Source organism: Pelmatolapia mariae, linkage group LG1, assembly GCF_036321145.2.
Source record: "Pelmatolapia mariae isolate MD_Pm_ZW linkage group LG1, Pm_UMD_F_2, whole genome shotgun sequence".
Lineage (NCBI taxonomy): Eukaryota > Metazoa > Chordata > Actinopteri > Cichliformes > Cichlidae > Pelmatolapia > Pelmatolapia mariae.
Window position 1 is genome coordinate 33,966,757 of NC_086227.1, and position 27,507 is coordinate 33,994,263.

General features: G+C 38.9%; 1 protein-coding gene across 1 annotated transcript in view; it reads right to left on the bottom strand.

The window, feature by feature from the left end:
- The window catches only part of igf1rb (insulin-like growth factor 1b receptor), a 66,745-nt gene that overhangs the window by 16,298 nt on the left and 22,940 nt on the right, over positions 1-27,507 (bottom strand). Inside the window, exons 3-6 of the mRNA XM_063479614.1 lie at positions 3,137-3,443; positions 2,648-2,784; positions 1,461-1,605; positions 222-430 (exon numbers count right to left, since the gene is read on the bottom strand). Coding sequence (XP_063335684.1) covers positions 222-430; positions 1,461-1,605; positions 2,648-2,784; positions 3,137-3,443 — 798 coding nt within the window. The remainder of the gene's footprint in view (positions 1-221; positions 431-1,460; positions 1,606-2,647; positions 2,785-3,136; positions 3,444-27,507) is intronic.

Here is a 27,507-nt window from a genome sequence, read left to right on the forward strand (position 1 = left end):
AAAGAAAAGAAAGAAAAGCGCTTCAGTATGTGTGCATTAATATTCAGCAATTAGTGTTGACAGAGTGGTGCAGTAAATACTGACATAAGAAGCAGAACAGCATCACGCTCAAAAGAGGTGTTTGCAAACTTCTAGTAAACTAGAGTAACTTCAGCACATGAACTGGACATAGCAATTTAAATGTTTGTGGTTTTCAAACTGAAGCTCATTTTGACCCTTACAGCTGGCTCTGTCGCCGTTGTTTCGGAAATCACTCTCATCAAAGCGGGCCTGGATGCCTGTTTTGTTCCACATTTTGCGGATCTCGGACATGCACAGCTTCGGGTTGGCTCTGAAGAACAGCTTTCCTGTTTTGATGGTCAGATTGTGCTGCTTCCAGTCCCAAAGATACTGTAACTGTTGGTTGTCGAATGCAGAGAAGGCATACATGCTAGAGGGCAGAAAGAGGAGGAGATGAATGGATTACAGTCATCAATATGCTGCTTCGTTCTACATTCATTCGTGTATGTTTATCTATGAGCGTATTGTGTGTATAGTGATTCATGCTAGGCTGAGAGCCAACTTTCCCACCAAGGTTAAGGCCTTATTTTCAGCACGTAATGGAAAACTACACAACATATCCACTAGTGACTTGTCTATTAGGGGAAGCTATGCTAATTGAACAAAATGTAGCTATTTTACTCTTCTCGGTAGATCTCTCTTCTAGCTGGAGGTTTAATGACCCAGTTAGACAGCAGAGGGACTGCTTGACAGCAGGATAAAAATCACCTGGCAAATCCGATTAACCAGGGGCTGACATTTTTTTTGTGTGCTGGAGAGGAGGTTTTCTTTATGATTCTCTGGGTAACACCCAGACATCAAGGAATGACTGTAATGTGGGCCTTGGGACAGTAAGATTCCTGTGAACACAAACAGATGGAGGAGGGAAACGAAGGCCTCTCAATGACCCTGAGAGAACCTTTCCTGGGACTGTTGGAGGTTATACCTTATTCACAAACAAAAAACAAACAACTGCACTTGTTCAAGTTTTGTTTAACTTTTTTCACTAAAGATTGAACATCTTGAGGATGTTGGATCACATCATTCTTGTATATTAGCTAAAAATGTAGTTACTCAAGAGTTGTGTTTGTTGAGCACTAATTTTTTGTGGTTCCTAGAGTTTTCAAAAGTAAAATGAGAGAGAGAACCACTTTTTTTTTCTCTATGGGGTCTTTTACTTTTACCTTACACTATAAAGCACCTTGAGGCAATGTTTACTGTGAAATGGCACTAAACTAATAAAACAGAATTGAATAAATGAATAGAAGTAATTAATATTCAGGTGAATCCTTGAGAAAAGTACATGAGAAGAAATGAGCTCAGAGTGTCCCAATGCACAAACATCCGTCTCCACTGTAAGGCATTGAGATTAAAACCTTGGCTGTATGTTTATCCATGTAGAGAAGTGTGTGTGTTCTTACTCTTCATGGAGGTTTTCTCCATCGATGTATCTCAGGCTCCGAAGGAATGCAAGGGAGCTCAGTGTGTGCGAGTGTATGATCCGTACGTAACCAGTCACCCTTTGGATCAGACCTGTGAAACTTTCCAGCTCTGCCACCATGTTATCTAAAGACACAGACCGTCACAAACACATTCATTTATCTATTGATGCATTTTAGCCTTTAGTATTTCATTGCTGGCTTAAAGGGGACTTATTATCATTTTACGCATTTCCTGTCATATATATGCTGTTACAATGATGGATGCTAATTTTTAAACATGGCTCAAATTTCAGCATGTGTACAAGCAATCACCATGAGTGAAAACTCAGACTAAAATGGGCTAAATGCTCCATTTCAGTTGACTCTATACTGTGTGAAAGTAAGCAGATATATGTAATATGTTTATCTTAGGCACATGGCCAGGACTTATTCCTGGAACAAAATGGACCTTCAGACATATGCCTAAACAAGTGTGTTTCATCCAAAAGGTCTGTAGAACCTAATTAACAGAGGTATCAACATTTTCCTGTCATTTCTGGCCATATGATAATCATAAATGCGTTAAGCTTGAGAACATTAAGCCCCGCTTACAAAAAACAAACCTGGTTATTTTTCTTTGTTTAAAGTTTAAAACTGCCTTGGAGTGTGCCAGCATTTTTCATATGGGTTAAACCCTGAGAGCTCTGGCTGTGAGCACAAAAGCTCCACCCACCTACTATTTACAAACCTTCTATTTAAGAAGGGAAGCCAATAAGAGCAAAGGTAGCTTAAAGGTAGGGACAGGGGAACTGAACCAGGTTGTTTCAGTCAGTAGATTAAATCACAGGCTGCACAAAGGCCCAAGAGGAGACAAATAAGGATTATTTTGAACTATAAATTACCTTGTTACTGTAAAATAATGTTATTATAGAACCATTTTTAAACTGTTGTAATCCATGAGGATAGCTTTCCTGAATGGACAATGAAATATATTCAAATTGTTGAGTTCTCATGTGACTTTCTCAAGTAGCAAAATCTGTGATAACTTCTTTTTGCGTCTGATTTAATGGTGTGAATATAACAGATCTTTATAATGTTCTACACCAGCTGAGAAACTCCTCAGGCCTCCCTCACAAAGAAATGCGAGTATTAACAGTCGTATTGCTGTGTTACACCGCAGTACTTACGGCCTCTGCGGATGTTGATTTGCAGGTTGCCTTTGATAACAGTGCAGCCTTTGAGAGACTGAGCAGCAGTCATGGAGTCGATGACCTTCCCATCACATACTTTATCACACAGACCATCACAAGCTGTGCAAAACATACTGGAGACAGACAGAGAGAAAGGCAGGAGACAGTGAATGTACAGCGTCATTCCTGACAGACATCTATTTGCCAAACTGGTTTAGCGTTGTTGTTGTTGTTTTTTTTCTTTCTTTTTTTTACATTTCTGTCCCTGAAAGATTTGACGTCAACATTTCACAGAAGCAGCCAAAGCATGTCTAGGTGAAATTCCTCGGCATGCTTAACAGCCTTCACTATTTTGAAGGCCATACAGAGACTATGATGGCTGGCTGTCTCTAAGCTAACAGTAAGAATTGAACAAAATTCAATATTAGCAAGCAACAATAAGGAGGGTGTTAAACCAGGGTAAATTCAGGTTGAACAGCAGCTCACCTGTTTGGTGCAGCGCGTGTGTACCCAGATGGACATTCAGGCATGCACTCTCCTCCATGGATAACGTATCTGTCAAGGTCGGTAAATTGGGCTTTGGAGCAAAGCTCGGCACTGATGCAGCTCCAGCCCTCAAACTTGTAGGTGCCTGGGGGGCAGTCAGCCATGCAGCGGCCTTGGTAATAGTAATGCACACATGCAGTACATGCTGTGTCACTATCGGGGACTGTGCAGCTGCCCAGACACTGAGGGTGGCAGCACTCGCCGTCTGCTGTGCACGCTCGCTGTGCACACTTCTCTGGGCACCCCACTGTGGAGACAGAAAGAAAGGGGGGTATTTTAGTCAGACAATTTTCTCCAGAAAATGATGAAAAACAATAAAAAACAAAACATCAGAACATGACATTAATTTTTAGGTACATGGCCTGTAGTTAAAAATTGATTTTCTGCTTTACAAGAATTCAAAGCACTTTTCAGTGTTTCTCATATACCTATCCACACAAACTCAAATACATGATGGCAGTGCTGCTGTGCTATCCCATCATCTTGCTCAAAGACACTCTGGCCTATGGAGAGGCTGAGGTTCCAACAGCCAACCCTGAGTTTAGTTGATAACATGTTCTATTACTCGAGCCCCAGTGGTCATTTACTAAAGATGACTGCAGATTTAAGTGCTCCCTTATACATTTCCTATGTGAATGTTTTGCACAGATGATGCACATGTAGGTTTGCTGCAGCAGGAAAGATAATCACACCCTGAAGGCAGACCAAAAAAGTTTTCAAATTTCCAGGTTTTAGCACAATCGTAGAGTGCCATGTGCCATTATTATTTACCTGGCACACTTAAAGAACAATGTAAATCTTTTAATCAACATGAAACAAAAAAGCAAACATAAACTTCTTAACAAACAATTGTGAGGAAGAAGAAGAAGAAGAAAAGCAAAAAGCATTAAAGCCAAAAAATAAACATTGTGTTTTAAATGACTTTTAAAATAACTCCAGATGTGAAGGGGGAGTGTGTACCACCATTTAGGAGCAGCTACTGCAAAAGACCAATATCCTCTATGTTTTAATTTGGACTTTTAAAAATATTTTTATTTAATATTCTAAAGTCATACCATTCAAAATGTAATATTTCGCCCTTAATACCACTACAAACAAGTTAAAATTTGGAGCAAACAACAACACTGATTTATTCCCACTGATGCAAATCCATATTTAACAACCAAACAGAGCTTGCAGTGAACCTAAAACCATAACACATAAATATAACCAGACAGCCTTCAGTGTGAACATGCCTCTTTTATGACACTACTGGCCTCAGTTCTGAACAAATGATTTGCATTTACCAGTGAATGACTGACAATGCATGCATGCACACCCGCTCAGATTAAAGCTTTTAAATACACCAAGAGCCACACATGAGGTACTCATGCAAGCTGCTTCATATCCAACCAACCACATTTGAATTTTTGTTTTCTTAGTCTCACTATTATAAAAGGCAACCCAACCACGGGGAGCCACAAGCCAGTGTACTCTTAATGCATGTCTCGATCTTGGAAAAATGGGGATTGTTGTGTGAGGAAGAGCATCTACTGTAAAATCTTTGCCAAATCTAACACACAGATTACAAAGAACAAGATTTCCATATCAGATAAGTTGGGGTGACAGAGGAGGACACTAGGGATAGGGTAAGATTGAGACAGACGATCCACTGTGGCAAACCTTTAAGGAGCAGCCAAAGGAAGTAGTCGTGGTAGTAGTAGTATTCTTAAAATTACAGAATAATTATAATTATAGAATTCTAAAAAGGTGCTTTCAGCTGTGCTTTCATCCCTGATCCACTCCGGATTTTCCAGCCAACAGAGCTACAAATAACTCGTCCAGTTGCTGTGGTGTTCCTCTAAATAAGAGGATATTGTAACTGATGACAGGAAAAAGTGACTGAGGAGTTCCAGAAGAAAAACACCATATTGACATAGATATAGAGAGCAGCCACACCTCGTCATGGCCTTTGTCTCTGCGGCGGGGGAATTTAAATGAAGCGTGATAGACAACAAAACACCAAGGCAGCTTATTTGACTAGCTGACACATACCTTTCACCATCACTATCACGCAGCTGAGCAACAGCAGCCTTTAACCCACCTTTACTGTCGGCGGCTCACTGCTTCAACATGACAGTACAGAGACATAAGCTGATTGGCTCAAACTGACTCTAAACAGTAACGTGTCTGCCACAGAAACAAACACTAACTGCTATGGAAACACTGTAAATCCCTGCTTGAAATTATTTGGTTGTGTGTCCTTTGAGGCATAAACAAAGGGACAGTGATTTCTCAAGCCAAAGAAACTGTAATTTTGATTGTGTCATCCACATAGGTTAGCCAGAGGCTGTTTAAACCAGCACCAAACAACACAAAGTTATAAGAAATGATGTGTTGTTTATAGAATGCTGAGCAATAAAACACTGGAACACGTTTCAACATGCTGCCTCCACCAACTCTGTCAAACAAACCAAAGACAACAGGCCAGAGCAGATGCGTATGGCTACTCCACTTTATTTATATTTCAATGATTTATCCACAGAGACTTGTTATATTATATTGAAAGACCTGGACACACAGTATAAAGCATTACAAGACAGATCGTAGTGGATGATAGCCACAGACTAAAACACAAAAGAAAGATTGAACAGATGGTTTTAACCTGTTTATGTTTGAGCTTAAAGAATAAAGATTAGGAAGTTTGTGTTTGGTTCAGGGGTTAATGCTGCATTAATACGATTTCTGAACAACTCTAAGACACTAAAAAGCAGCAACTTAGAAAAGCAAACCCAAACTGCTGTATTTATTAACTGTTAATCTGCTTTTGATTTTCTCAGCTGGCGCTTTAAGTTTAAGTAGCAGAAAGAAAAGCAAAGGTATTCAGGAAAGAGGAAATCAACCAATACAGGTCGTCTTTTCTGCTTTAATATGATTAAAAACAGAGTGCCATAGTAATTGACAAAATAGTTTAGTTTTATTTTTAGATGATCAACCAATCAATTCATTTGACCTTTGGTGCATTTCAATTTCACAGTTGAAATGCACCAAAACTACATTTCAACTGTGAAACTACATCCACTTTGGCACTACCTACTGGTTTGTGAAGTCGTGTTTTAAAGCCTCAACACTAACAAACCTGGTAAATAAGATGCCTTCATAAAGTGTATGGGTGCATTACACACCATTGTTGTATGTCCACGTATTGCTATCCACCCCTTATAGTGACAGTTACAGTGATTCAGAAATGGTTGTCATGAGGGAGTTTAAGTCCATTTTAAAGGAACGAGAGAATAACTCTTTCAGTCAGTGTGACTGTTTTAATGTCAATCTTAATGATCAGCTATTGTATATTTTTCACATGTTTGTACTTGTTTGTATGGACCGTTGTATTTGTTTTTAATTGTTATGTTGTTATGTGTTGTTTGTGTTTTGATGTTTACTGCCATGATGCCAGAGATTTGAATCTCTGAGATTTTGCCTGGATAAATAGAGGATTAATAATAAAACATCCAAAAGTGTGGGGGCACTGAAAGACCGGCAGCTCTGCATACAGCAGGAGAGAGGAGGGAGACACTGGAGAATTTATTTACCACGTTCAGAAAGGAAGTACCTTATGCAAAGAGCACTGAATCTTAGATCACATTGTTTAAATGCAATGATAAAAGAGTCAGTCTTCCTTACATGAACATTTAAAACCGTATTAGATCAAGCTGTTTATTTGTATGTATAAAAGCAGTTAAGAGGCACAGTAGCCTAATATGATGCATTAGATAAAGGTGTTTCTACAGTAAAGGTAGGGGTCGTTGAAGCAGATGGTCCGGCATATTTGATTTGACACAGATTTTACGCATGATGCTCTTCTTGACATAAATCTTCCATTTATCCAAGCTTGGGACGTTCACTAGTAGTACACTAGCTTGTAACCTCCTGAGGCTCGTTTCTCCTCCCAGAATCTAACCAGAGGTCCTTTGCTTGCAAAGCAAATGCATTAATCACTACACCAAGCATACACAACTATTCCATGGTGTTGGGGACCTGCAGATGATCACCAGGCTTTAAATAAGTTTTGTTCCAGGGTGAAAACCGGCTTATTTTTATTAGAAAGTCGGACATTTTACCGTAATAGTCTATAGGGAGTGACTCACTTTTGGAGCCAGCTTTAAGTGGCCACTGGAGGAACTGCAATTCTGCATTTGCTTCATTTTTCAGTTCCAGATGCTGCTGCTTGGTTTTTAGATTAGATTAGATGAAACTTTATTAATCCCTCAGGTGCGTTCCCCCGGGAAATTCAGTATTTTCCATTCAGTTTCAACACGTTTAAACATGAATATCGCATTTATTTTTGTTTACAGAATCAGAAATGCGAGACAGAAACCAAAAAAAACAAAAACAAAAAAACAACAACACAGTGACCTACAACTTGCATAAGCTGCCAACTATTTGTTGTTCAGTTTCGTGATTATGATTTTTACCCTTAACACTACTACCGTTTGTATATTTTGCAAACCCTTCATGACCAAATATTCAATACTGACACCATCTAATACAGAAACCTTCCAGTACACTTGCCTAGCAAATTCCTAATTGTAATGTTAACTTCAAATCAAAAATCAACTGCAGAATCCATTTGTCAGGTATTTTAAGTATCACTGGCTAATTTTTCTTATTTGTCATTTACTCCTGGGTGACACAGGAAGTTCCTGAAAACTGCTGTCTTTCCCCGATTGGCCAGTGACCATGAGATGACCTTCTAGCCCATCTCCCAACTGACACAAAAGCCAATCAGAACCTTCAGACTGTGTGGTCCCACCAACCATTCAGCAGGCTGTTTGTGCTCAGCAGGAGGAAACGAGTGCTGCATTTCACAGGCACAAAATGTTCTTTCTCTGCTCACAGCCCCTGCCAGTCCCCCAAAATTCCATCTTGCCCTCTGACCTCTTACAATGGGGTGATGTGAGCTGGAAAGGTGTAATTCTGAAATGCAATAATGTACAGCCTGAGGTCCACTGAGGGTTGGGTGAAAAAAGAGAGAGTCTCTGCTTAAAGTTTGACTCAAGCTGGGGCTTTTTGCATGCAAACCCCTGAACACAACTCCCTGACTGACCAGTGGAGGGAGGTGGAGAGGTCAGTGGGTGCATACAGTAGTGCAGATCAGCATTCAGCTGGACATCTGCAACATAAAGCTTCTCACTTTCTATCCCCCTTACTACACTTTTAGAGACAGGTTGATGCAGCGCTGCAGCACAAGGCAAGGAAAAGGAAACAGGAAGAGAATGAAAAAGAGAAAGCGTAAAGGACAGAGAAAGAAAAACTGCAGGAGGAGGAAGAGATGGGAGCAAGGTACAGAGTGTGAAGAAGTGAAGTGGTGAAGTGAAGTAGAGAAGGAAGGAATTTAAGATGGAAATGAAGATGTATATTGCATCTTTTTCACACACACATACACACGCTGCATTACGTGTGTAATCTACACACCACAAATTAACAGATGAGGAAATGAGTTTTTCAGCTACAATTTATAGATGTCCTCTAAACACATCACAAGCAGGCATCCATTTTGAAAGCTAAAAGGATCAACTCTATTGCAATTTTTCTAAATGTGGCTGTTCAGAACCAGTGGGCTGAGAGGGGCAGCTTTCCCAAACAACAGGAGAAGGGAAGTTGTTGGTCAGTAAATCAAAACGAGAGAGAGGGGAAAAAAATAAAATAAAATGTCCCGCTATCTTGTGTGAAGCAATTTGAGTTTCAGATCACCAGAGAGCAATTAAATTAATCTTTAAAAATCCCTTACCATTTTTAAGCATGACAATTTGGTTTATTTATTAATCTTTTTTCTATACAACATTAACACCACCCCAAAACATCAGTGATGTAGTAGTTAATGCAGAAACAAAACAAGCCAAAACAATTATTGTAAGGTGGGAAGTACAGAAAAAAAGGTTGGTTATGTTGCAAAAATTAATGAGAGTTAAAATCCACTGAGAACAACAAACATGACCTTGACTCTGAGCAAAATTCAATTTCGGTTCATCTAATGATTATTGTGTACAAGCCTGTCTAACAAAAAAATGTACACCAAGTAGCCATTCTTGCGGATTGTGCGCCGTTGGATGACAGATATCTTGCTATCGCCTGAGCTCTTCAGTCCTTCAGTCAAAAGAGCCAGAGAAGATCTAAATGTGATTTTACTTAAAAGTTTTGTTTGTTTGTTTGTTTTTTACCTGAATGCAATGTTGGTGATCTACTCTAAACATTTAGCAGACTATTAAAACAAACACTTGAGTTCTTGGTGACCAAGGAATAAAGAAAAGTCAAGTATATGTTCGCTGTGTGGTAATCTGGTTGAATCCTCATTAGCCAGCTGTTCTGAGTGTGTGCTACATATATCTTACTGTGGAAAGTTACCAGACACAGCAGAGATTGTGTGTGTGTGTGTGTGTGTGTGTGTGTGTGTGTGTGTGTGTGTGTGTGTGTGTGTGTGTGTGTGTGTGTGTGTCTTGCTGTATTTAAGTGATGTCAGCATTTCCCCTAACCTCAGAAAACAAGCTGGTTAATAAAATCATGTAAATTATCATGGAAGTGCAGCTGAAAGGAATAAAACTGCAAAAACAATGAATTAACAGTTTGATCAAAACATGCTGATTGCTGGCAAAGGTGGTTCTCGTTGTTATCACAGCATTTGCATGGGAACAGGTTGTGCTTCATATTCCCATTAACCAGTAAGGATTAGTTTGTTTGTTGGCTTGTTTGTTGGGGGTAATTGAGAGTTAAGTGATGGGATGTCAAAAGTTGTTGTAGGCAGTTGTATAGTTGTTAATGTCCATTCGGGGAAATGGTTTACCTTTCCACTCCGTCATTATAGAGCATTCTGGCTGTGGGAGAAAGATCACTTGTTGTGCGTCAAAAAGCCAATACAGCGCTTCCAGGGAAACAGAAATACCAGCCCAGTGGGAAGGCAGGCTGGGAAACTCACACCAGTCACCACCCTAATGGCGGGAAAATGTCTGGATTTTTGCCTCTACCCCTCTACTTCACTACCAGTAAAAACCACAGGATCAAACAGTACTTCATTTTACATATCTTGTTGTGCATGCTTTCTAACACTCCTCGATTTTCCCAATATTTCAAGACCATCTGACCTCAAACTTTATTATGAAAGTTAAGGATGCATGCATCAGTAAGCTTCTCATGTTCATAATTGTACCCGAGTTGCCAGATTGTCTATGAAACACAGTCTACACACACAATCCACACACTACAGACAATTTCAATCCATCTGTCAGTGTAACCTGGCAACCACCAACCAGACTCAAACACACCATTTGGATACTGATTGAATTAGGTCACCATCTTAGCTATTGTTAGACCATTTCAACTGTCTTTACATGCACACACATACAGTATGGCTCAACTCACCATTATTTCATTTAGTAAAGTGGCACTTGGTAAGATATTCTTCAGATCAAGATTCCAGAACAGAAATGCTGTAAAAACCCAAACAATGCCTCTCTTTCCAACTGCACAAAATTCCAACCACTTTCATACAGCTTGAACATATTGATGAAAATAGTTGCTTGATGCAGATAAAACAAAATATTTATGTAGCATAGTGTCACCAAAATCATTTCGCACATCACTGGTGTCCTGTAGGTTATGCTATCTTGTCATCAATGACAAATGACTTTAATGGTATAATGAATATCGTTTAACAATTACACTGGAGATAAAATGCTTTTATTCAAATCCCTCATCTGACACACCATTGTTTTCTGTATGTTTTTCCCACTTTAGGTCAATGTGTTACTCATTCTTTATGCATATTAAATAATTACCAAGCCACCTTGACTAATACGTTAAGTATAACCAAATGCAAAACTCTGAAACACACACACGTAGAAAAACATATTTAGTATACACATTCAGTAATGTATATACCTTTACATACTGTACATATATTTATTACTTTTTAGATTAGCCATTTTTATATTTTGCTTGTTTTACATTATTGTATTTTGCACAACTCTGTTGCTTGTGAAGCTCGCACACAAGAATTTCACTCACATGTACTGTACCAGTGTACCTGCACATGTGATGTGACAATAAAAGTGATTTGATTTGATTTGATTTGATTTGAAAGCCATACACAACAGCTTCAAAGTGGCCACTGAGAAACTGGGGCAACAGATGTTTCCACACTCACTGTTTTCCCCATTTTTTAGGTTTGGTGTCCGTGCAAGCTGTGTGAATCCAGTGAGAGTGGAAGCATCCCCGCCCTTTTTCTCAAGTTCACACACTCCATGGCCTCCCAGTGTGTTCCAGCACTCAGGCTGAATTGGGAAGTTCTTCTTGAGAAGAACTTGATGATGTACAGAAAACACAACAATCTTGCTGTGTTTCCAGTCTCATACAATGCATATTCTGTACTGGCCAGACAGACTGTCAGTGTAAAGGTTCAGTCAGTGAATCAGTCATTCAGAAAACCAGCCAGTCAAAAATCTGTGTGGTGTCTACAAAAGCAAGAACAAGGGTCTTGATTCATTCAGCCCATTCACAGCTCTACATGGCTGGCCACTATTGTGCTGTTCATCTTTTGAGTCTCCAAGTAGATAACAGACATCACAACTAACCATCCAGTGGTCAAGTAGAAGAGACCTCCAACACATGTGACAACCTGCCTGTCAGTTCAGTCCGACAAACAGGCTGTTCAAAAAGTGCTTAGCGCCATAGAGAAAACAATGAAGACAGAGCACGCTATTGACCTTAACAGCTGTGTTTGTGTTTGGGCTGCCGACATCCATTAACCATCAATGGAGTTAGAGTTCCTAGAAATGTTTTAGTTGTGCAACTCTGTAGAGCAATCTTGAGAACATATCTGCCACAAAGACGAGAGCTGAAGTGACGGTACAGTACATAATCAGTTTGTTTTCTTACACAAGTTTACCCAAAACATTACCAGGAAGACTTTGGAAAAACCCAAGGCTTAAAATATAAACAGAAAAATATATTAAAATTTTGTACAAATCTAAACAAAAATGCTTTAAAATTATTTATTGCTTTAGCTGAAGATGAGATCTGATGAACTTTGTTTATCCCCCCAAAAAAAAAAAAAAAAAAAACCAGGAAAATGTTTGGCTACACTTAAAAAGTCTATTAAACATACCTTCCACAAAGCAGAATATGTTGATAAAATGCAGTATTACAAAATAAAAAAGCTTAAAAAAATCTAAAAAAAAAAAACCAAAAAAACAAACCAACTTTGACAGAGTACCATGTAAAATGGAAATAAAATGTATACATTGATGGAGTAATTAAGACATAATGAAATCAAATGGCAGATATTTATTTGATTAATTTAAAACCTAAATAGAATTTGGCTCTGTTGGCTCTTTCGTGAAAAACTCATTCACTCAAAATGAAGAATAACATTTCCAAGTTCCTTTAATGACACCATTCGCTCTAAGTACACACAGATCGGTTGCTTTAATTTGCTCAGGAACAGGAATATTAGACGACATGCTGGATTTCTTCCTCCTCCCTCGCTCCTCCTAGTGAGAGGAGTCCCCCACTGGAGATGTGTGGTCTGAAGCTTCCTGTTGATAATTACAGTGTGTTTGAAAGCAAAACACTAAGAGATCATTATTCCTGTTAGCGATAAAAGGCTAAACTGGATTCTCTTTCTAATTCACACTCTCAACCAGAGTGGATTCACACACATCTGTCAAGACTCTACTGAGAAGAATACATTGCATTAAGTGTCTACTTTGCCCGTGTGGGTGGTGGTACAGGTTAGAGAAATGGGTCAAAATAAAGAGCTAAAGATTTATTTTGTGTAGCTATGATAAAAACACCTGCAAGATGCACTGGTGAGAAGATGAAATACCAAGCAGGAGGCCCACTTTGAAGGCTTATTAGATACAAGGACGACTATTTATTTTTGTTCAAGGCAGGACTGCAGACCTCTGGAAAGTGATTACAGCAGCATTTATTTTTTTCCCCAATATCTTTTAAAAACAGCTACCTCCATATTTTCCACAGTTTTGAATGTTACTTTTAGACACTAGACATTTCTAGTGTCTAATGACTAGGGATGGGTACTGACATAAACGGTAGTAACCAGACCGAAAAGCAGCGCACATTTCGGTGCTTCATTTCGGTGCTTTTTTTTACTGAGATGTCATACACTTTGGATTCTAGCCAATCATTTTACCTTTGCAAGCGTAGTAGGCGGGCCCAGGTACGTACGTTCTTTTAGAGCAGAGCTACAGATTAAAAATGCCCAAGGCGAAGCGGTCAAAAGTCTGGCTGTACTTCACAGCAAAAGATGCAAACTCAGCAGCCTGCAACAAGTGCTTTAAGGTGATACTGTGATACTGTGCAAAGGAGGTAACTCCTCGAATCTGATGAAACACCTGGCGAAGCATAGCGTTTTTTTAAAAGCCGAGAAATGCACCGTATTTGATAGCTTGCTGCGAGACCTCACACCGTGCACATCTACTGCGGGTGGGTTGCCTGTTATCGGACCCGGAGTTAGCAACATCCCCCAAGAACCCGAAGAGGAGAGTCGTGGCCCCTACTAGCCCTGCCAGTGTAGCAGAAATGATGACGGATGATGATGGCAGCAGCAGCCGTTCTTCTCTGGGTCAGTAGCTTAATATTGTTCTTGTGTAATTTACGTTGAGTAGGCTAAGCACGTTATTAAATTAATGCATGTAAGGTGAACTAGCAAACACCGTCGTAGTTACATGCGGCTGTCTTCTTGTTTGATGGCAGATACTCCCTTCACCCTGGCCAAAAAGGCTAAAATGACCAAAAAGGCTAAAATGACCAAAAAAAAAGTGGGAAACAGCTAAACATGAGAGGTTTTTGGACAAAGTTTGTGTTTTTTCCATTGATTAAGCACTGCTTCCAGCCAAGAGTGATAACATAAATCCCCTATAGCTACAGAAAAGGCTAACATTGTTGTCTTTTTACAAAAAAAAACAGCTAAACATGAGAGGTTTTAGGACAAAGTTTGTGTTCTTGATTCTTTAAGCACCGGTTCGAGCACCGCTTAAGCACCGGCACCATTTCAAAAGTACCGGTTTGGTACTGGTATCGGATAAAACCTAAACGATACCCATCCCTACTAATGACCATTCCACAGGTCTAGCCTATCAATGTGCACACGCAACACAGCTCTCCCATCAATCATAATGCACACATCCTGTGAACAGGAGGTTCTTCTCTGTAAAATGTTTTTTATTGCAAAGTAAGTTTTAACAAATAAATAATTGGGCAATATAACCAGAAGCTTCTCCAGTAAATCTTAAACTTTATTTCATCCTCTTAGACTACAGCTGGCAGTTCTCCACCTGCTGCAGGTTCCAGTTGTGGCCCTACTACCAAACCAGGTGAAGTCCAAGACAGTTCATTTCGAGTATTTTTTTAAAAATCCCTGGAGACTCAGTGTTGTAGTGGACAATGTCATTTGCATTTACGCTTGTGTGCTTGGGGTGTGTTCAGCAATCTGCCTTCATGAGTGAAACTAAGATGTATACGTTGGACATGGAGCTAAATATTGATCAACAGTTAACTTTGTGGGAAGGAGAAAATATTTCAGGGTCAACTCTGAGTCTATGCATGGACTGTTGGAGCTATGAAACCGAGAAAACCAACATCTGTCTACATCGACAGAATACGAGCTTTTTATATTATTATAGTAAGCGGGCTACATACAATTACAACCTGTTACATTTTTTCACAGAGGTGTTATCCTTGTGTAAATAAACATACTGTGTTTACATACTTGTTGAGGTCTGTGTCGATATGATGTGTAGTTACATTTCATAGGAAGTGCATACCAAACTATATAGGTTTTAGGGCTACACCTTAGCTATGACTTAGATTTAATACAACACTGTGAAGTGGGTAAGCCCATTGAACAATCAGACAAGAACTAAATGACATCAATGACCATCACAACAGTAACCTGACCAGGGAGACAACTGGAACGGAAAACATGACACAGGAAGGGATAGAGTTAGCATGTTAGAAATGACTGATCGTTTAAAATAAGACACGGGGACTGCCCACTTGTATTTTCCATCACGGATTCTGTTGGGCAGGCATCAATATACCTGACTAACCTGCTGAACTGAAGTTTTTTTCCATAGGAAACACTGCTTTTTGGTGTAACACACCATTCTCATTCGAGGTTTGGCACATAAGCAGCATTTAAATAATGTATTTAATACAATTTTTTAATTTTAAGATTATCAAGTTCTATCTATCAAGACATAGCAACACAATAACAATGGCTGCTGGCAGAACAAATGATAATGACATTTCTTGCAATTACTAAATAACATCAGAAAAATAGTCGGTTAAAGGTAGTCTAAACAGAGCCAACCGTTAACCTTGTGACTCTTATTGAAAAAAGTTAAATAAATAAGTACAAGACAAGTACAGACAAAAGGAATTTCTGGTATCCCTCTGTTGACTGACCTGAGAAGCACAAAGCCAATCCCCTTTGGTCCCCCAAAGGGCACACAATAACAGAGGATCTATCACATTAGTTTCTTGGTACCTGGAGTTTCACGATAAATTCAGATTAGGATTGATATTGCAGATTACAGATGCAGAGGAAAAAATGGTTTTACAGAAGTAACAACTGACACAATAGGAGTCTGCCACTTCTGGGAGTTATGTCTAGGTCAAACAAGCCTGCTGAAACCTTAGCCTCAGAAGATTTGGCCTTAGCACATAGTCTACATGCCAGCCTTTCAAGAAACTATTCACTGTGTGAAAAGGGAAGAGAATAAGAGTTTGTACCCATTATGAAACAACTAAAGATTAACTCAAAATTCCACTGTAAATACTGAAGATAATACACTAGGGACATAGAATAACAAAATAATAACTGAAATGATCTCACTGAAAAGTGTTATAAAATATGTGAAGAAATCAACAAATAAATAGTTATGTTATGTCAGTTAGTCAAGAGCTGAGGAGGGTTTATATTTTAGAACTGACTGAAAGCCTGATAAAATATCATGCCTAAATTCTCAAAAGTGTTTTATGAAAAGCTAAAAGCCTTTAAAACAGGACAGACAGTACAATTTTAAAACAAAATGACTGGGGAAAAAAGTATCTGCATGTGCCATTTTAAATTTTACTATTAATGTTTGAATTGTTGAATTGCAGGCTGCTGTGAGGACATTCAAAAACAATTCAAACGCTTGCACAAAAAAGACACCACTTATCCGGTTAAGCTGCGACAACAAACGATACTGCATACAGTCCAGGTGTTAGCTGCACAGCAAGTCTGTTTACTTTGCATAAGGGTGGAGTTGCATGTTGAGTCACCCAGGGTGGTGACAAGTGTTGATAAGCAACAAGCTTAAAAAATATTAAATTACAAAAGCAGTGCAACAGTGTCCATAACCTAATGCTATACAAGAAACAAATGTTGTGCAACTGAATTAACTTTATCTCACTCTACTCACAAGCTCGGCAACGATATTGATATGTGCCGGACTGCTGTACACATTCAAACTCTACGTGCCCTTCAGTTCAAAAGATCAACATAACATAGTATATTTAAAGTTAAATATTTAAAGTTTATATGTCATTTGCAGAACAACGGCAGTAAAAATACACAAAGTGTGCTCTTCATATTTTATGTCATCCGTTTTCTGATATTCTTTTTCTTCAGCTTGCCTCCTTGACCAAGTTTAATTTAATTCTCTAACACATAAATCGTGTCATTAAGAACTGCTATCAAGAGGGAAAAGAAAGTAAAAGCCTGGGTATTTCCGGTTTGGAAACTGCGGTATGCTTACTGGATTGCATGCAGAGTCCAGCTGGATGAGTGCAGTATTGTTTTGGTCAAGCTTTTGAATTGTTTGGCTTCTCATAATTCAACGCACTGAGAAGATATTAGGGGAAATTTGAGCGGGTTTACAAGAATGAGGTGGATGGATAGACAACCATAAAATGGCTCTTGCCACAGCTGTCACCAACACAAAGGCATTTAAAAAAAATAAAATTTAATAAAATTTAAAAAAAAAAATAGTTGGGGTTGAATTTTTTGGCTAAGTTCCCCAGCACATTGTATTAAAACTGAACGTAGTCTTTACTAGCAAAGTAAATGTACAAACAAATGGAATTTAACTCCAGGTTTAGTGCCATCCCACTTAAAAACAATGTAACCATATGTAGGAGTGCCGCTCAATCAGTGAAACTGGAAAAACACTTCATGAATGTCGTCCATCTATCTATTTACATGCAAACAGAAATACATAATAGAAGAAGCAAGATCTATAGTTTGTATAAGTAAATATGCCGGCATCCTGGTATGTATCGTGTCCACATGGCCATTACTACTATACAAACCAGGAATGTTTTTAACCTTAAACGTTATATTTCACTGTTTCCCCTCTTAACAATATGCCTTTTTGTGGGAAAATGTCAAAATAGGGAAAACAAACGAGGACTCGTCTTTGCTGGGTCTATTTCATCAAGCTTGCTGTTTTGTTTTGGGTTTTTTTTTTATTATTATTATTTCTCGACCTACAGAGCGAAGCAGAAAAATCAATGTAAAACAATGTCTTTTTCTCAAACCTCCTAAATAGTAAATTTGCGGAGTTGAAAAACTTACATTTAATGAGTGGATGCACAAACATGTCAGAAGAGATTCAAAATCTGAAAAGTTTCTTAATTCCTAATTCTTCTGGCAAGAACCACCAGGCACGCATGCCCTCCCCACACACAGAGCATCAGAAGGAGTTGTCCACATTCCTGATTCTTTGTGTTTATGGGTTTGTGTGTTTGGCGAGGGAAGACAGAAATATCCCTGGAATTTGATGGAAAGGATGAAGGAGGCTGAGTATAAGATTCCCATTCACCTTGTGGCATCCTGGTCTGTTTGGCTGTGCTAAGGACCTACAGTGATTCTCCGACAGCCTTAAAACAGGCTGAAAAGTTTCATCACAACCAGAATGCTTTTTTGCCAAGCTTTCTCCGATAAGCACACCTAATGAGATCAGAGAAACGATGGCATGTAGTTTGATATTAATACTCTTTCATTGATTGCTCTTTTTACTTTAAACTGATACTGCTAGACTGGATAGGACCTGGTCACCGGCCCCTTGCCTGTAATACAAAAATGCATTAGGAAGGAGCTTCAAGTCACATCACGAGTGTCACCATACAGATTGTTTATATTTTTTTTTTTCCCACGAGTGTTCTTTGCCAGCTTTGAATTCACGAACAAGACCTGAGACCCTGGTCACACCGCTCATCCAAAGCTAACGGTGTTAACAGAGCACAATTAAAGGCCACATAATTACAGTAGGCACTAAAACACAGCCAAACCAGCAATGTTCTCTTCCAGGAATTCCAGGGATGGGTGTGTCCGTTCACTAAAAGCAGTCATGGATGTGCCTGGTTTACAAAGCAGCCCCTATAATTACCAGCCCTGACAGCCTCCGGGTTCTGGGTCAGGGTAAGGGGTGCATAAGTAGTCATGCATCATTTTTGTTTTGGTGATCAGTTACTGCTTTTTTCCTCCTCTTACTGCTGACTGCTATAGCTGGACACAATAAAGTTAGTAGTACTGACTCTCTAATTTAATGGTCTTTCTTTATTTTCATGATTATTTACATAACTCAAAACATGTTTTATATTTTATATTCTTCAAAATAGCCACCCTTTGCTTTTATTACAGCTTTGCACACTCTTGGCATTCTCTTGATGAGCTTCATGAGGTAGTCACCTGAAATGGTTTTCCAGCAGTCTTGAAGGAGTTCCCAGAGATGTTGAGCACTTGTTGGCCCTTGTGCGTTCACTCTTCAGTCCATCTCATCCCAAAACATCTCAGTTGGGTTTAGGTCAGATGACTGTGGAGGCCAGGCCATCTGACGCAGCACTACATCTTGGTAAAATCGCCCTTACACAGCCTGGAGGTGTGTTTGGGGTCATTGTCCTGTTGAAAAATAAGCGGATGGGATGGCATGTCGCTGCAGGATATTGTGGTAGCCATGCTGGTTCAGTGTGCCTTCAATTTTGAATAAATCCCCAACAGTGTCACCAGCAAAGCACCCTGACACCATCACACGTCCTCCTCCATGCTTCACGGTGGGAACCATGCATGTAGAGACCATCTGTTCACCTTTTCTGCGTTGCACAAAGAGACAGCAGGTGGAACCAGAGCTCAAATTTGAACTCATCAGACCAAAGCGCAGATTTCCACTGTTCTGATGTCCATAACTTGGGTTTCTTGGCCCAAACAAATCTCTTATGCTTGTTGCTTTATAGGCCATCAAGGCCTGATTCGCACAGTCTCCTCTGAACAGTTGATGTAGAGATGTGTCTGCTACTGGAATTCTGTGTGGCATTTATCTGGGGTCTAATCTGAGATGCTGTTAACTTGTGATTTCTGAGGCTGGTGACTCGGATAAATTTACCTGCAGCAGGAGAGGTGACTCTTGGTCTTCCTTTCTTGGGGTGGTCCTCATGTGAGCCAGTTTCATAGTAGAGCTTGATGGTTGTTGCGACTGCACTTCGAGACACATTCAAAGTTTTAGCAATTTTTCCAGCTGATTGACCTTCAGTTCTTAAAGTAATGATGGACTGTCGTTTCTCTTTACTTAACTTATTGGTTCTTGCCATAATTTGAATTCTAACAGTTGTCAAATAGGTTGGTACACAGCTGACAGCCCTGACCTCTGCACAGCACAACTGATGGTCCGAGCCCATGAAGAAGGCAAGAAATTCCACATATGAACCCTGACAAGGGACACCTGTGAAGTGAAAACTATTTCAGGTGACTACATCATAAACTTATTGAGAGAAAGCCAAGGGTTTGCAGTAGGGCGGGGCCATATCATACCTTTCACGGTAATACCGGTATAATGTAGGGCAACGATAAGAAAATGAAATATCGCGATAGAATATGGGTAAAACGTGCATGCGCAGTGCCTTTGTTTTCATACGCACATGGTGGAAAAAGCATGGCGGCAACGGAGAAGGAGAAGGGCGAGCTTTGTCTGTCAGATACAGAACAAAGCACTATTTTTGGTAGAGCATGCTAGCAGGCACACTTAAAATCAATCCTTTGATTTTTCTGAAAATTGACAGTGCCCCTTATAATCCCGTGTGCCTTATGTATGAATTCTGGTTGTGTTTACTGACCTCAAAACGATTTTATGTGGTACACAGCGCTCGAAAATCTGTCAAATATTTTAGTACGACTTTGCTAAGCTACGAACCCGCACCACTTGATGGATTGTCGGAGCATTACGGCTATTGTAGTCAGGAGCCTCGCGGAGTGATACCTACTGTGCTTCAACGTAATATTACGGTATTATGTGTGTGTATAACCTCTTTTTAAGTTTTGTGGATATTATACATGGTTATGCTGAGGATATGTCGGCCAATTTGCACTGGAAATGTCTTTTGGTTAAAATGTCAGCAAGGAATTTGCATTTGCACTGTTGAATTTTTATATAACTTTAATGCACATAAAAAACAGCTGCTTGTTTAAGTGAAAATGCATTGATGTTTTTGGGGATTTTTTGCACTAATAAAGTTGTGGAGTTGTAAAGTATTTTGTCTAGTGTCAATTATATCGTCAGTTATATCGTTATCGCAAATTTTCAAATTTATATCGTGATAAATATTTTTGGTCATATCACCCTGCTCTAGTTTGCAGTGTTGTCAACAAAGCAAAGGGTGGCTACTTTGAGGAATACAAAAAATAAGACATATTCAGAGCTATTTATCAATTTTTTCTTTGCTATTCTATATATGTTGTTTCATATATTATAATATGTCTTCAGTATGTGTTTACAACATAGAAAGTAGTAAATATAAATACATATAAATAGGGAGCATATCACAATGAATATGAGACAACTATGAGATTGCTATGTGCTGACAAAATAGAAAACAACAGGTGATCTGATCGAAATTGAAAGGTAGGCTGGCCACAGGAATGACCTGCCAATCAACAATCAGTGTCAGGATCAAGGTTTGTGTGACTGGTATATGACAGATGCTCAAATTCAGCAAGAAGGGTCTAGACAAAGCCCCAGGGTTACCTTTCCAGATATGCGGCTCCCAACTGTGGTAGGGAGATATCTAGTTTTAGGCTTAGTGACTTTACTCTAAGCTGCCCCGTAGCTCGCAACCAGCCATTGCTGTCCGGACCAAGCTTGCAGTGATGAAACAGTAGAGGAGGGCAAGCTTTACTTCTGCTTTGGATTACTACATATAAATATACATGTTAAACCATGGGCCAGCACAGACACTTTATGGTTGATGAACTGGGACAAATATCAGTGTCTAAAACAATAGTTTGGTCGATGGCTATTTTTTTTTAATTGTTATTATCTATTTATTCCCTTTTGTGCCAGAGAAGTAAAAGGAATGGGCAGTCAACACCCCTGGCCTGCTAATATGTGTGGCTGTGATGCTACTGCGGGAAATTCAATAATTGGCAGATGCAGCCCACAGATTCTGTACACTATTTTTTCCCCCAACAGAAATTACCCAAACCTCTGCTAACAACACTACACAATAATCATTTCTCAAGCCTGATGAAATGCGGGCTGGTTTTCAAATCAAGGCAGAACTGGCTCCAGACTAGCAACCCCCAATAGTACCATGAGGGTGGAGAAGAAGCAATGGAGAGCTGCTCACTTAACAAAACAAGAATCTATGTCCCACACAGGTTACCCACACAAGCACCTTCCTGAATGAGAAGACAGTAACATGACCTATGATAGAGTTAATATTCAGTAAAAGGTTGGTTTTTTTTGATACTTTTTGCAGGGTTTTTCTTTTTTTGTTTATTACTTTTGTTGGTTTTGTAAATCAATAAATCTGAAATATGATGTCGGGGAAAATTCAAAGTAAAAATATAAAAGTAAACAGATTAAAAAATAAACAATAATAATAAAATTTACTGTCTCCCAGAAGCCAAAGAGCACCTAAAGTTTTGAAACCCTTGCACAAGCCCTGACTACCACATTTTCCTATATGCCTTTTAAATTATATTTATTTACTACCCATTTACCTGCCTTATAAAGCTCTATAATTGAGGCATTTTGGTCTAACAAGGGTTTTTTGCTTTTGCAGTTGCAAAACAGAGTAAGACTCAAAATCACTCTATTTCACTGGTTTTCAATGACTGAGAAAAATACTGTGATAAACTTAGATTAGAATTTCTGGTGGAAGAAACACATCTCAGCATGCCATCACAGGTCTAAGCCAAAAGATCTAATCAAGAGTCCAAGATGTGTGCAGCACTTTTAGAGTCTATTGTGTGTTAAATATATCCAGCTTTGCATGCTGACAGAAATGCTCAGCTCTTCAATGGGAGTGGGTGTTCACTGACAATCAAAAGCTCTTTTATGAATGGTGAGGACACACCCACAAATGACCCAAAGAAGGTAATGTAGAAGGTGTTTTGTTGAAAAAGTCAAGGTGATTTCACAAAATCGCGAGCTGATTGAAATTCAGCCTGTAGCACTGGTACATCTCATAGTATGGTGAAAAGTAAGAAGAAGATCTCTCATTCACTTTAAAGTCAGGGATTTAACCACAAGCAAGCAACCACATGGTCCCAGGGCTTCTTCATCCATCTCCAGCTTAGTATAAAGTGAGAGAGTGGATGTCTGTACTTTGTGCATGATGGCATGGAGCTAATCATAGCAGAGATTAGGCAGACTTCAGCAGGAACTTATAGTCACTGGGCTTCCTTAAGCCTTAAGCACTAGCACTGGGTCACACAAGTCAGACTGGATAAGATGACCTCTCTGTCGACCCAGGTATCTCTGACTTTTATTTACAGTGATCAAAAATACCACAGTAACTTCTATTATCTTACATAATGTGTTTACTACAATATTTTAAAACTATTCTGTTTGTCAGCATGCATTTTGTTACTGCTGTATACTAGAGGCTTTGCTGTCATATATGTGTGTGGTTTTGAAGCAAGCAGCAACCTTTGGTGCTGAAAAAAATAGGTTCAGGTGGAAGTGCCAAAAACTGTAGCTCCTGGAGCAGCCACTTGTGCCCATAGTTTCCCGCGGTAAAGGGTCCGACCTGATTGCAGGAAAAGGTATTTACAGCCATGTATAAAAACCAGCATTGTGTGAATTTGGATATTATTAATGCTTAAAGTCAGGGGGTGGCCACTTTGACACATGTGCCAACTGAAATGAGAAGTGTGTTGTGCCGATGGTGCCTTTTGGAATATAGAGCAAAAACTTCAAAACTGTAGTATTTTATGAGTGTTACTTGCTAGTGTATTACACAAATAAGGTTTACTCATGCATGCTGAAAGCCAGACTTGCTAAATTCATACAATGTCTAAAAGATAGATGTTGTTATTGATCAGTTAGTAAAGTCTCATTATGCAGCCTCCAGGTGAGTGTTTTTGCAGTCAGCATCTTGGGTGGATCTGATTTGTGTTCACTGGCTAGCAATTTCTGACAAATCGTTTGCCAATGAGCATGCCATGGATTGTCTACATTTTTATACATACATAAATCCAAACATGATCCTTTCTGCAGTGCAGGAATTGGTTTAATACCTCCTCCACTGAGGCTGGGTGATTTGATGAATATATCGACCATCGGCGATAGGCTGAGCCTTCAACCAATCGTTTTTACAAGAGCAATTTAGTTATTTATTTATTTGCCTGTGGTTAATTTGCTAATAATGTTGGTTGACGCTAAGAGAAGCAGTCAACGCAGTCAAAATAATAGCGCTGTTCTAACGGCACCCTCTTCCAGCTGTGAGCAAATGCACCCTCATCAGAGTGTGCAAAATGCAGCCATTCATTTACTCATAACAGAAAGAAAGAAAGGCAGTAGTCTACGTTCAGAAACACCAAAAAAACCCAAAAACGTTTTATTTAAATTTAAACAAACAAACAAACAAAAAACACAGGGAAACAAAGAGAAACTGCTTCTTTTTCCCACTATAACCGTGTTTACAGGCCGTTCCAGTTTTTATCTGTCATACACACTCGACCAAACAACAAATACAAAATTAAACAAAAAGTAGGTTAAAAATCAAAATGTCTCTTTGAGTGAACATAAAAAAATTTAATGTTAAGTGTTTTGTACGATTTGGCGCATCTCAAATAAATAAATGAATAAATAAACGAATAATCCAAAAAGTAGCTATATTAATACTGAAACGAACAAGAAAAGAAAGCAAATATTCCCTCCAAACAAAACTTCTAAATTCTAAACGTGCAAGTCAGCCATGCATGATCACATTGCTCTGCCCATCAAAAAGTCACCTGCGCGAATATATCGCCTATCGTCAGTTATTGGACTGATGAATGTCGGTTGGAAAAATTTTACATATCGCCCAACCTCATCCTCCACCCAGAAGTCATTTTACTCTGAATAATCTCACACCGAAAGACTATGTAAACAATAAAGCTTCACCTTCAGCATCATACCGCTGCAAATCCATCAACCACTGCTGAAGGCTATATCAAACTCGGTCCAATAACTAACTATGAGTGCAAGTCCCTCAAGTCCATGCTGAGCTTGGAGGAACTAGTTTAGTTTCAGTGCAATACATCCTAAAAATGAAGTTTTCCAGTAACCTTTGGTCTATTTAAATTAATGATTGTTAAATATTTAGCTCCTGCTTTTTTGTTTGTTTGGTTGTTTGTTTGTTTTTTTACATTAGCCTATTTAGATAGCAGCTCATATCTGGTACTTGTTTTATTGTGTTTCTTTTAAAAATATTGATGTATCTTTTAACATTTGTACCTTTTCAAGATATTTTAAGTAATCCACACAATTATAAGCCCTTGATTATTTTTTGTGTCGAAATAAGTTAAAATTAATTTTCACATGCTTTCCTTCATTCTTTTTAAAGTCAATGACAAAAATGTTCAGAACAAAACAAGACCAATTTAACCCAATTAAGGTAACCCATCAATTTAAAAAAGAAAAAGAAAAGGGTAAATATATTTCCTTTCGTAACTTTCATTCGCAATTTAAGAGTCAAAATAGATCATTCTGTTGTCTCTGGAGTGAAAGGCGCACATTTAAAGCAGATGTGCTCTCAAAGTGACACAGATTGAGTTGCTGTAGCCATGCTGATACCTGAACCAGGTTTTTGTTGCATCTGAAAAGAACTGTCAGAAAAGGGAGGAAGAAAGAAGTATCATGAAGCAATGAAATCATCCTATCATGAAAGAAATGTGGACTTCTGCAAACACTGCAACAAACTAATTAAGGTAAATGTCTCAAATAATTAAATAAAAAAATAAAATCAAGACTTTAATAAAAATCCATACAAATCATACTGGCAGAGTTCAACGGGGACAACTTACTACTGGAACACTCCAAAATGTCTGAGGTAAAAACTGAAAAAGGCTAGTTCACATTAAGGAAATCTGTGTTTAAAAATGGCCTCACATTTAGCACTAGAGAAGCACTGGGCAAATAAACACTGGATCTACGACATCCAAAAGCAACCAGAAAACAGGAGAGGGAAGGAGAGGCTGGGACTGAGTCCACCGATTCAGTGACTCACACACTGTTGGACTCTCTTTAGCTCTTTCACACAGTGGAAGTGCGTTTTCCTGCTAGACAGCTGATAGTGTGTTTCCTACATGCCAGCTAACATGCACAGTTTCACTGATACTACAGACGGGTGCTCAGAATCTGCATTTTGCAATCTGTAGTTAAAAAATATATAAATAAAAAATCTCAACAGTAAATTTAACTGTAAAGACTGTTTTCAATATTTGGTGGGTACAGTGCCAGAACCAATGCCTGTAAATTTGCCAGTAACTGAAAACAACTGCATTAGGGGGCTAAGAATGCACTCTGTTAAGTTAGCTCTGTTGTCCTACCATAATGCAAACTGTGTGGCTCAAACAACTACTGCTACCGGTGCGATAGAAAATGAATGAACAAGTTACACCAGCAGGAAAGCCCTCCTGCCTGTTGTAATTAGTTACTATTGGTTGGCAGCTATGTGCTCCACAGGTGAAATGGTATCTCGTCATCACATGTGCTTAGCTTATTTTATAATTTTTTTTAAACTTAATGATGTGAAAATGGCTCACCAGTCTCTCCTCCACAACACTGCAGAGAAACAGATTTACTACCTCTTCGCAAACACAGTTACACTGCAGCAAAAATAAATACCCTTCCCATTTTCATTCATTTATTGATAATGATGGTCAGTGTTGGGAACACTAATCAATAAAAATAATGCCTTAAGTTACTGATTTACTCCACTGCTTCTTCATTACGACACAATATAGCCTGATATGGACCGTCACACATTGTTAATATAAACTTTCATTTAATTGCCAGTGCTGTTAGCACCTTCAGTTTTAGCTGAGGTCTTTGCTGCTATTTTTACAGTAGCATTATAGATTGTGTATAAACAAAATTCCAAGCATCTCTACAGAGACAACATGCCAAAGAGTGTGTTACAGTAGCAGGAGGTTGTTTTCTGGGGTTAACTTGCATTTTACTATCAAGTTCTTACCCTTTTGTGCAATAAGAAATAATGTAATGTTCATATCTCCTCCAGAGTTGTAGAGCTCTCTACTCTTTCTATCCTTTGCCTACATTAATTATTATTAGCAGTACAGCTTTGTTTTCGGTCTTCCCTTCAGAGATAAATGAAATAGGGCTGTGCGATATGACCAAAATCTCATATCCTGATATAAGACATTTATCGTCCCGACAATGATGAATATAGAAAATTTTTTTACATTTTCTTTGAATCTCAGGCAACTCGACTTGCATGAAGTGTTTTTTTAGCTGGGCGTCGTGTAGCTGGAGTAAAGTGTTTTGACCAATGCAAGAAACTATACATTTTTAGGCATAAGTTGTAACAGCTGCCATTTTCTTTGTATTTATTACACTGCATGCTGCAGGGAAAAGCCTGTTTTAACGTTTGAGTCTAAGGTTTATTTTGAGCACCTGACTGCTCTTTTTTTGCTTCTCATCCGTAAACTCTCTCCACACTCTTTCACGTGATTCTTGCGTAGGTGGTAGAAGAGGTTTGCCGTGTTTGAGTGTGAGGTGGGGACCGGTTTCCTGCATAATTTGCATGGTACAGTTTTCTGGTCCGTGCCAGACTTTTCATAACCAAACCATGTCCATGCTATAGAGGTAGCACCTCGTTTAGAAATAAGGTACTTGATTTTTTTTGACTGGTCTTTCTGTTTGTCATCATTTCAGTTTATTTTGAAAAATCTCAACAGGATCTTCAGGTTTATTGTGAAAGGTTTAGAAAATAAACAAGCGGACGTAGAGCCACACGCTGGGTTTACAGTCATTGTAGCTAATGAC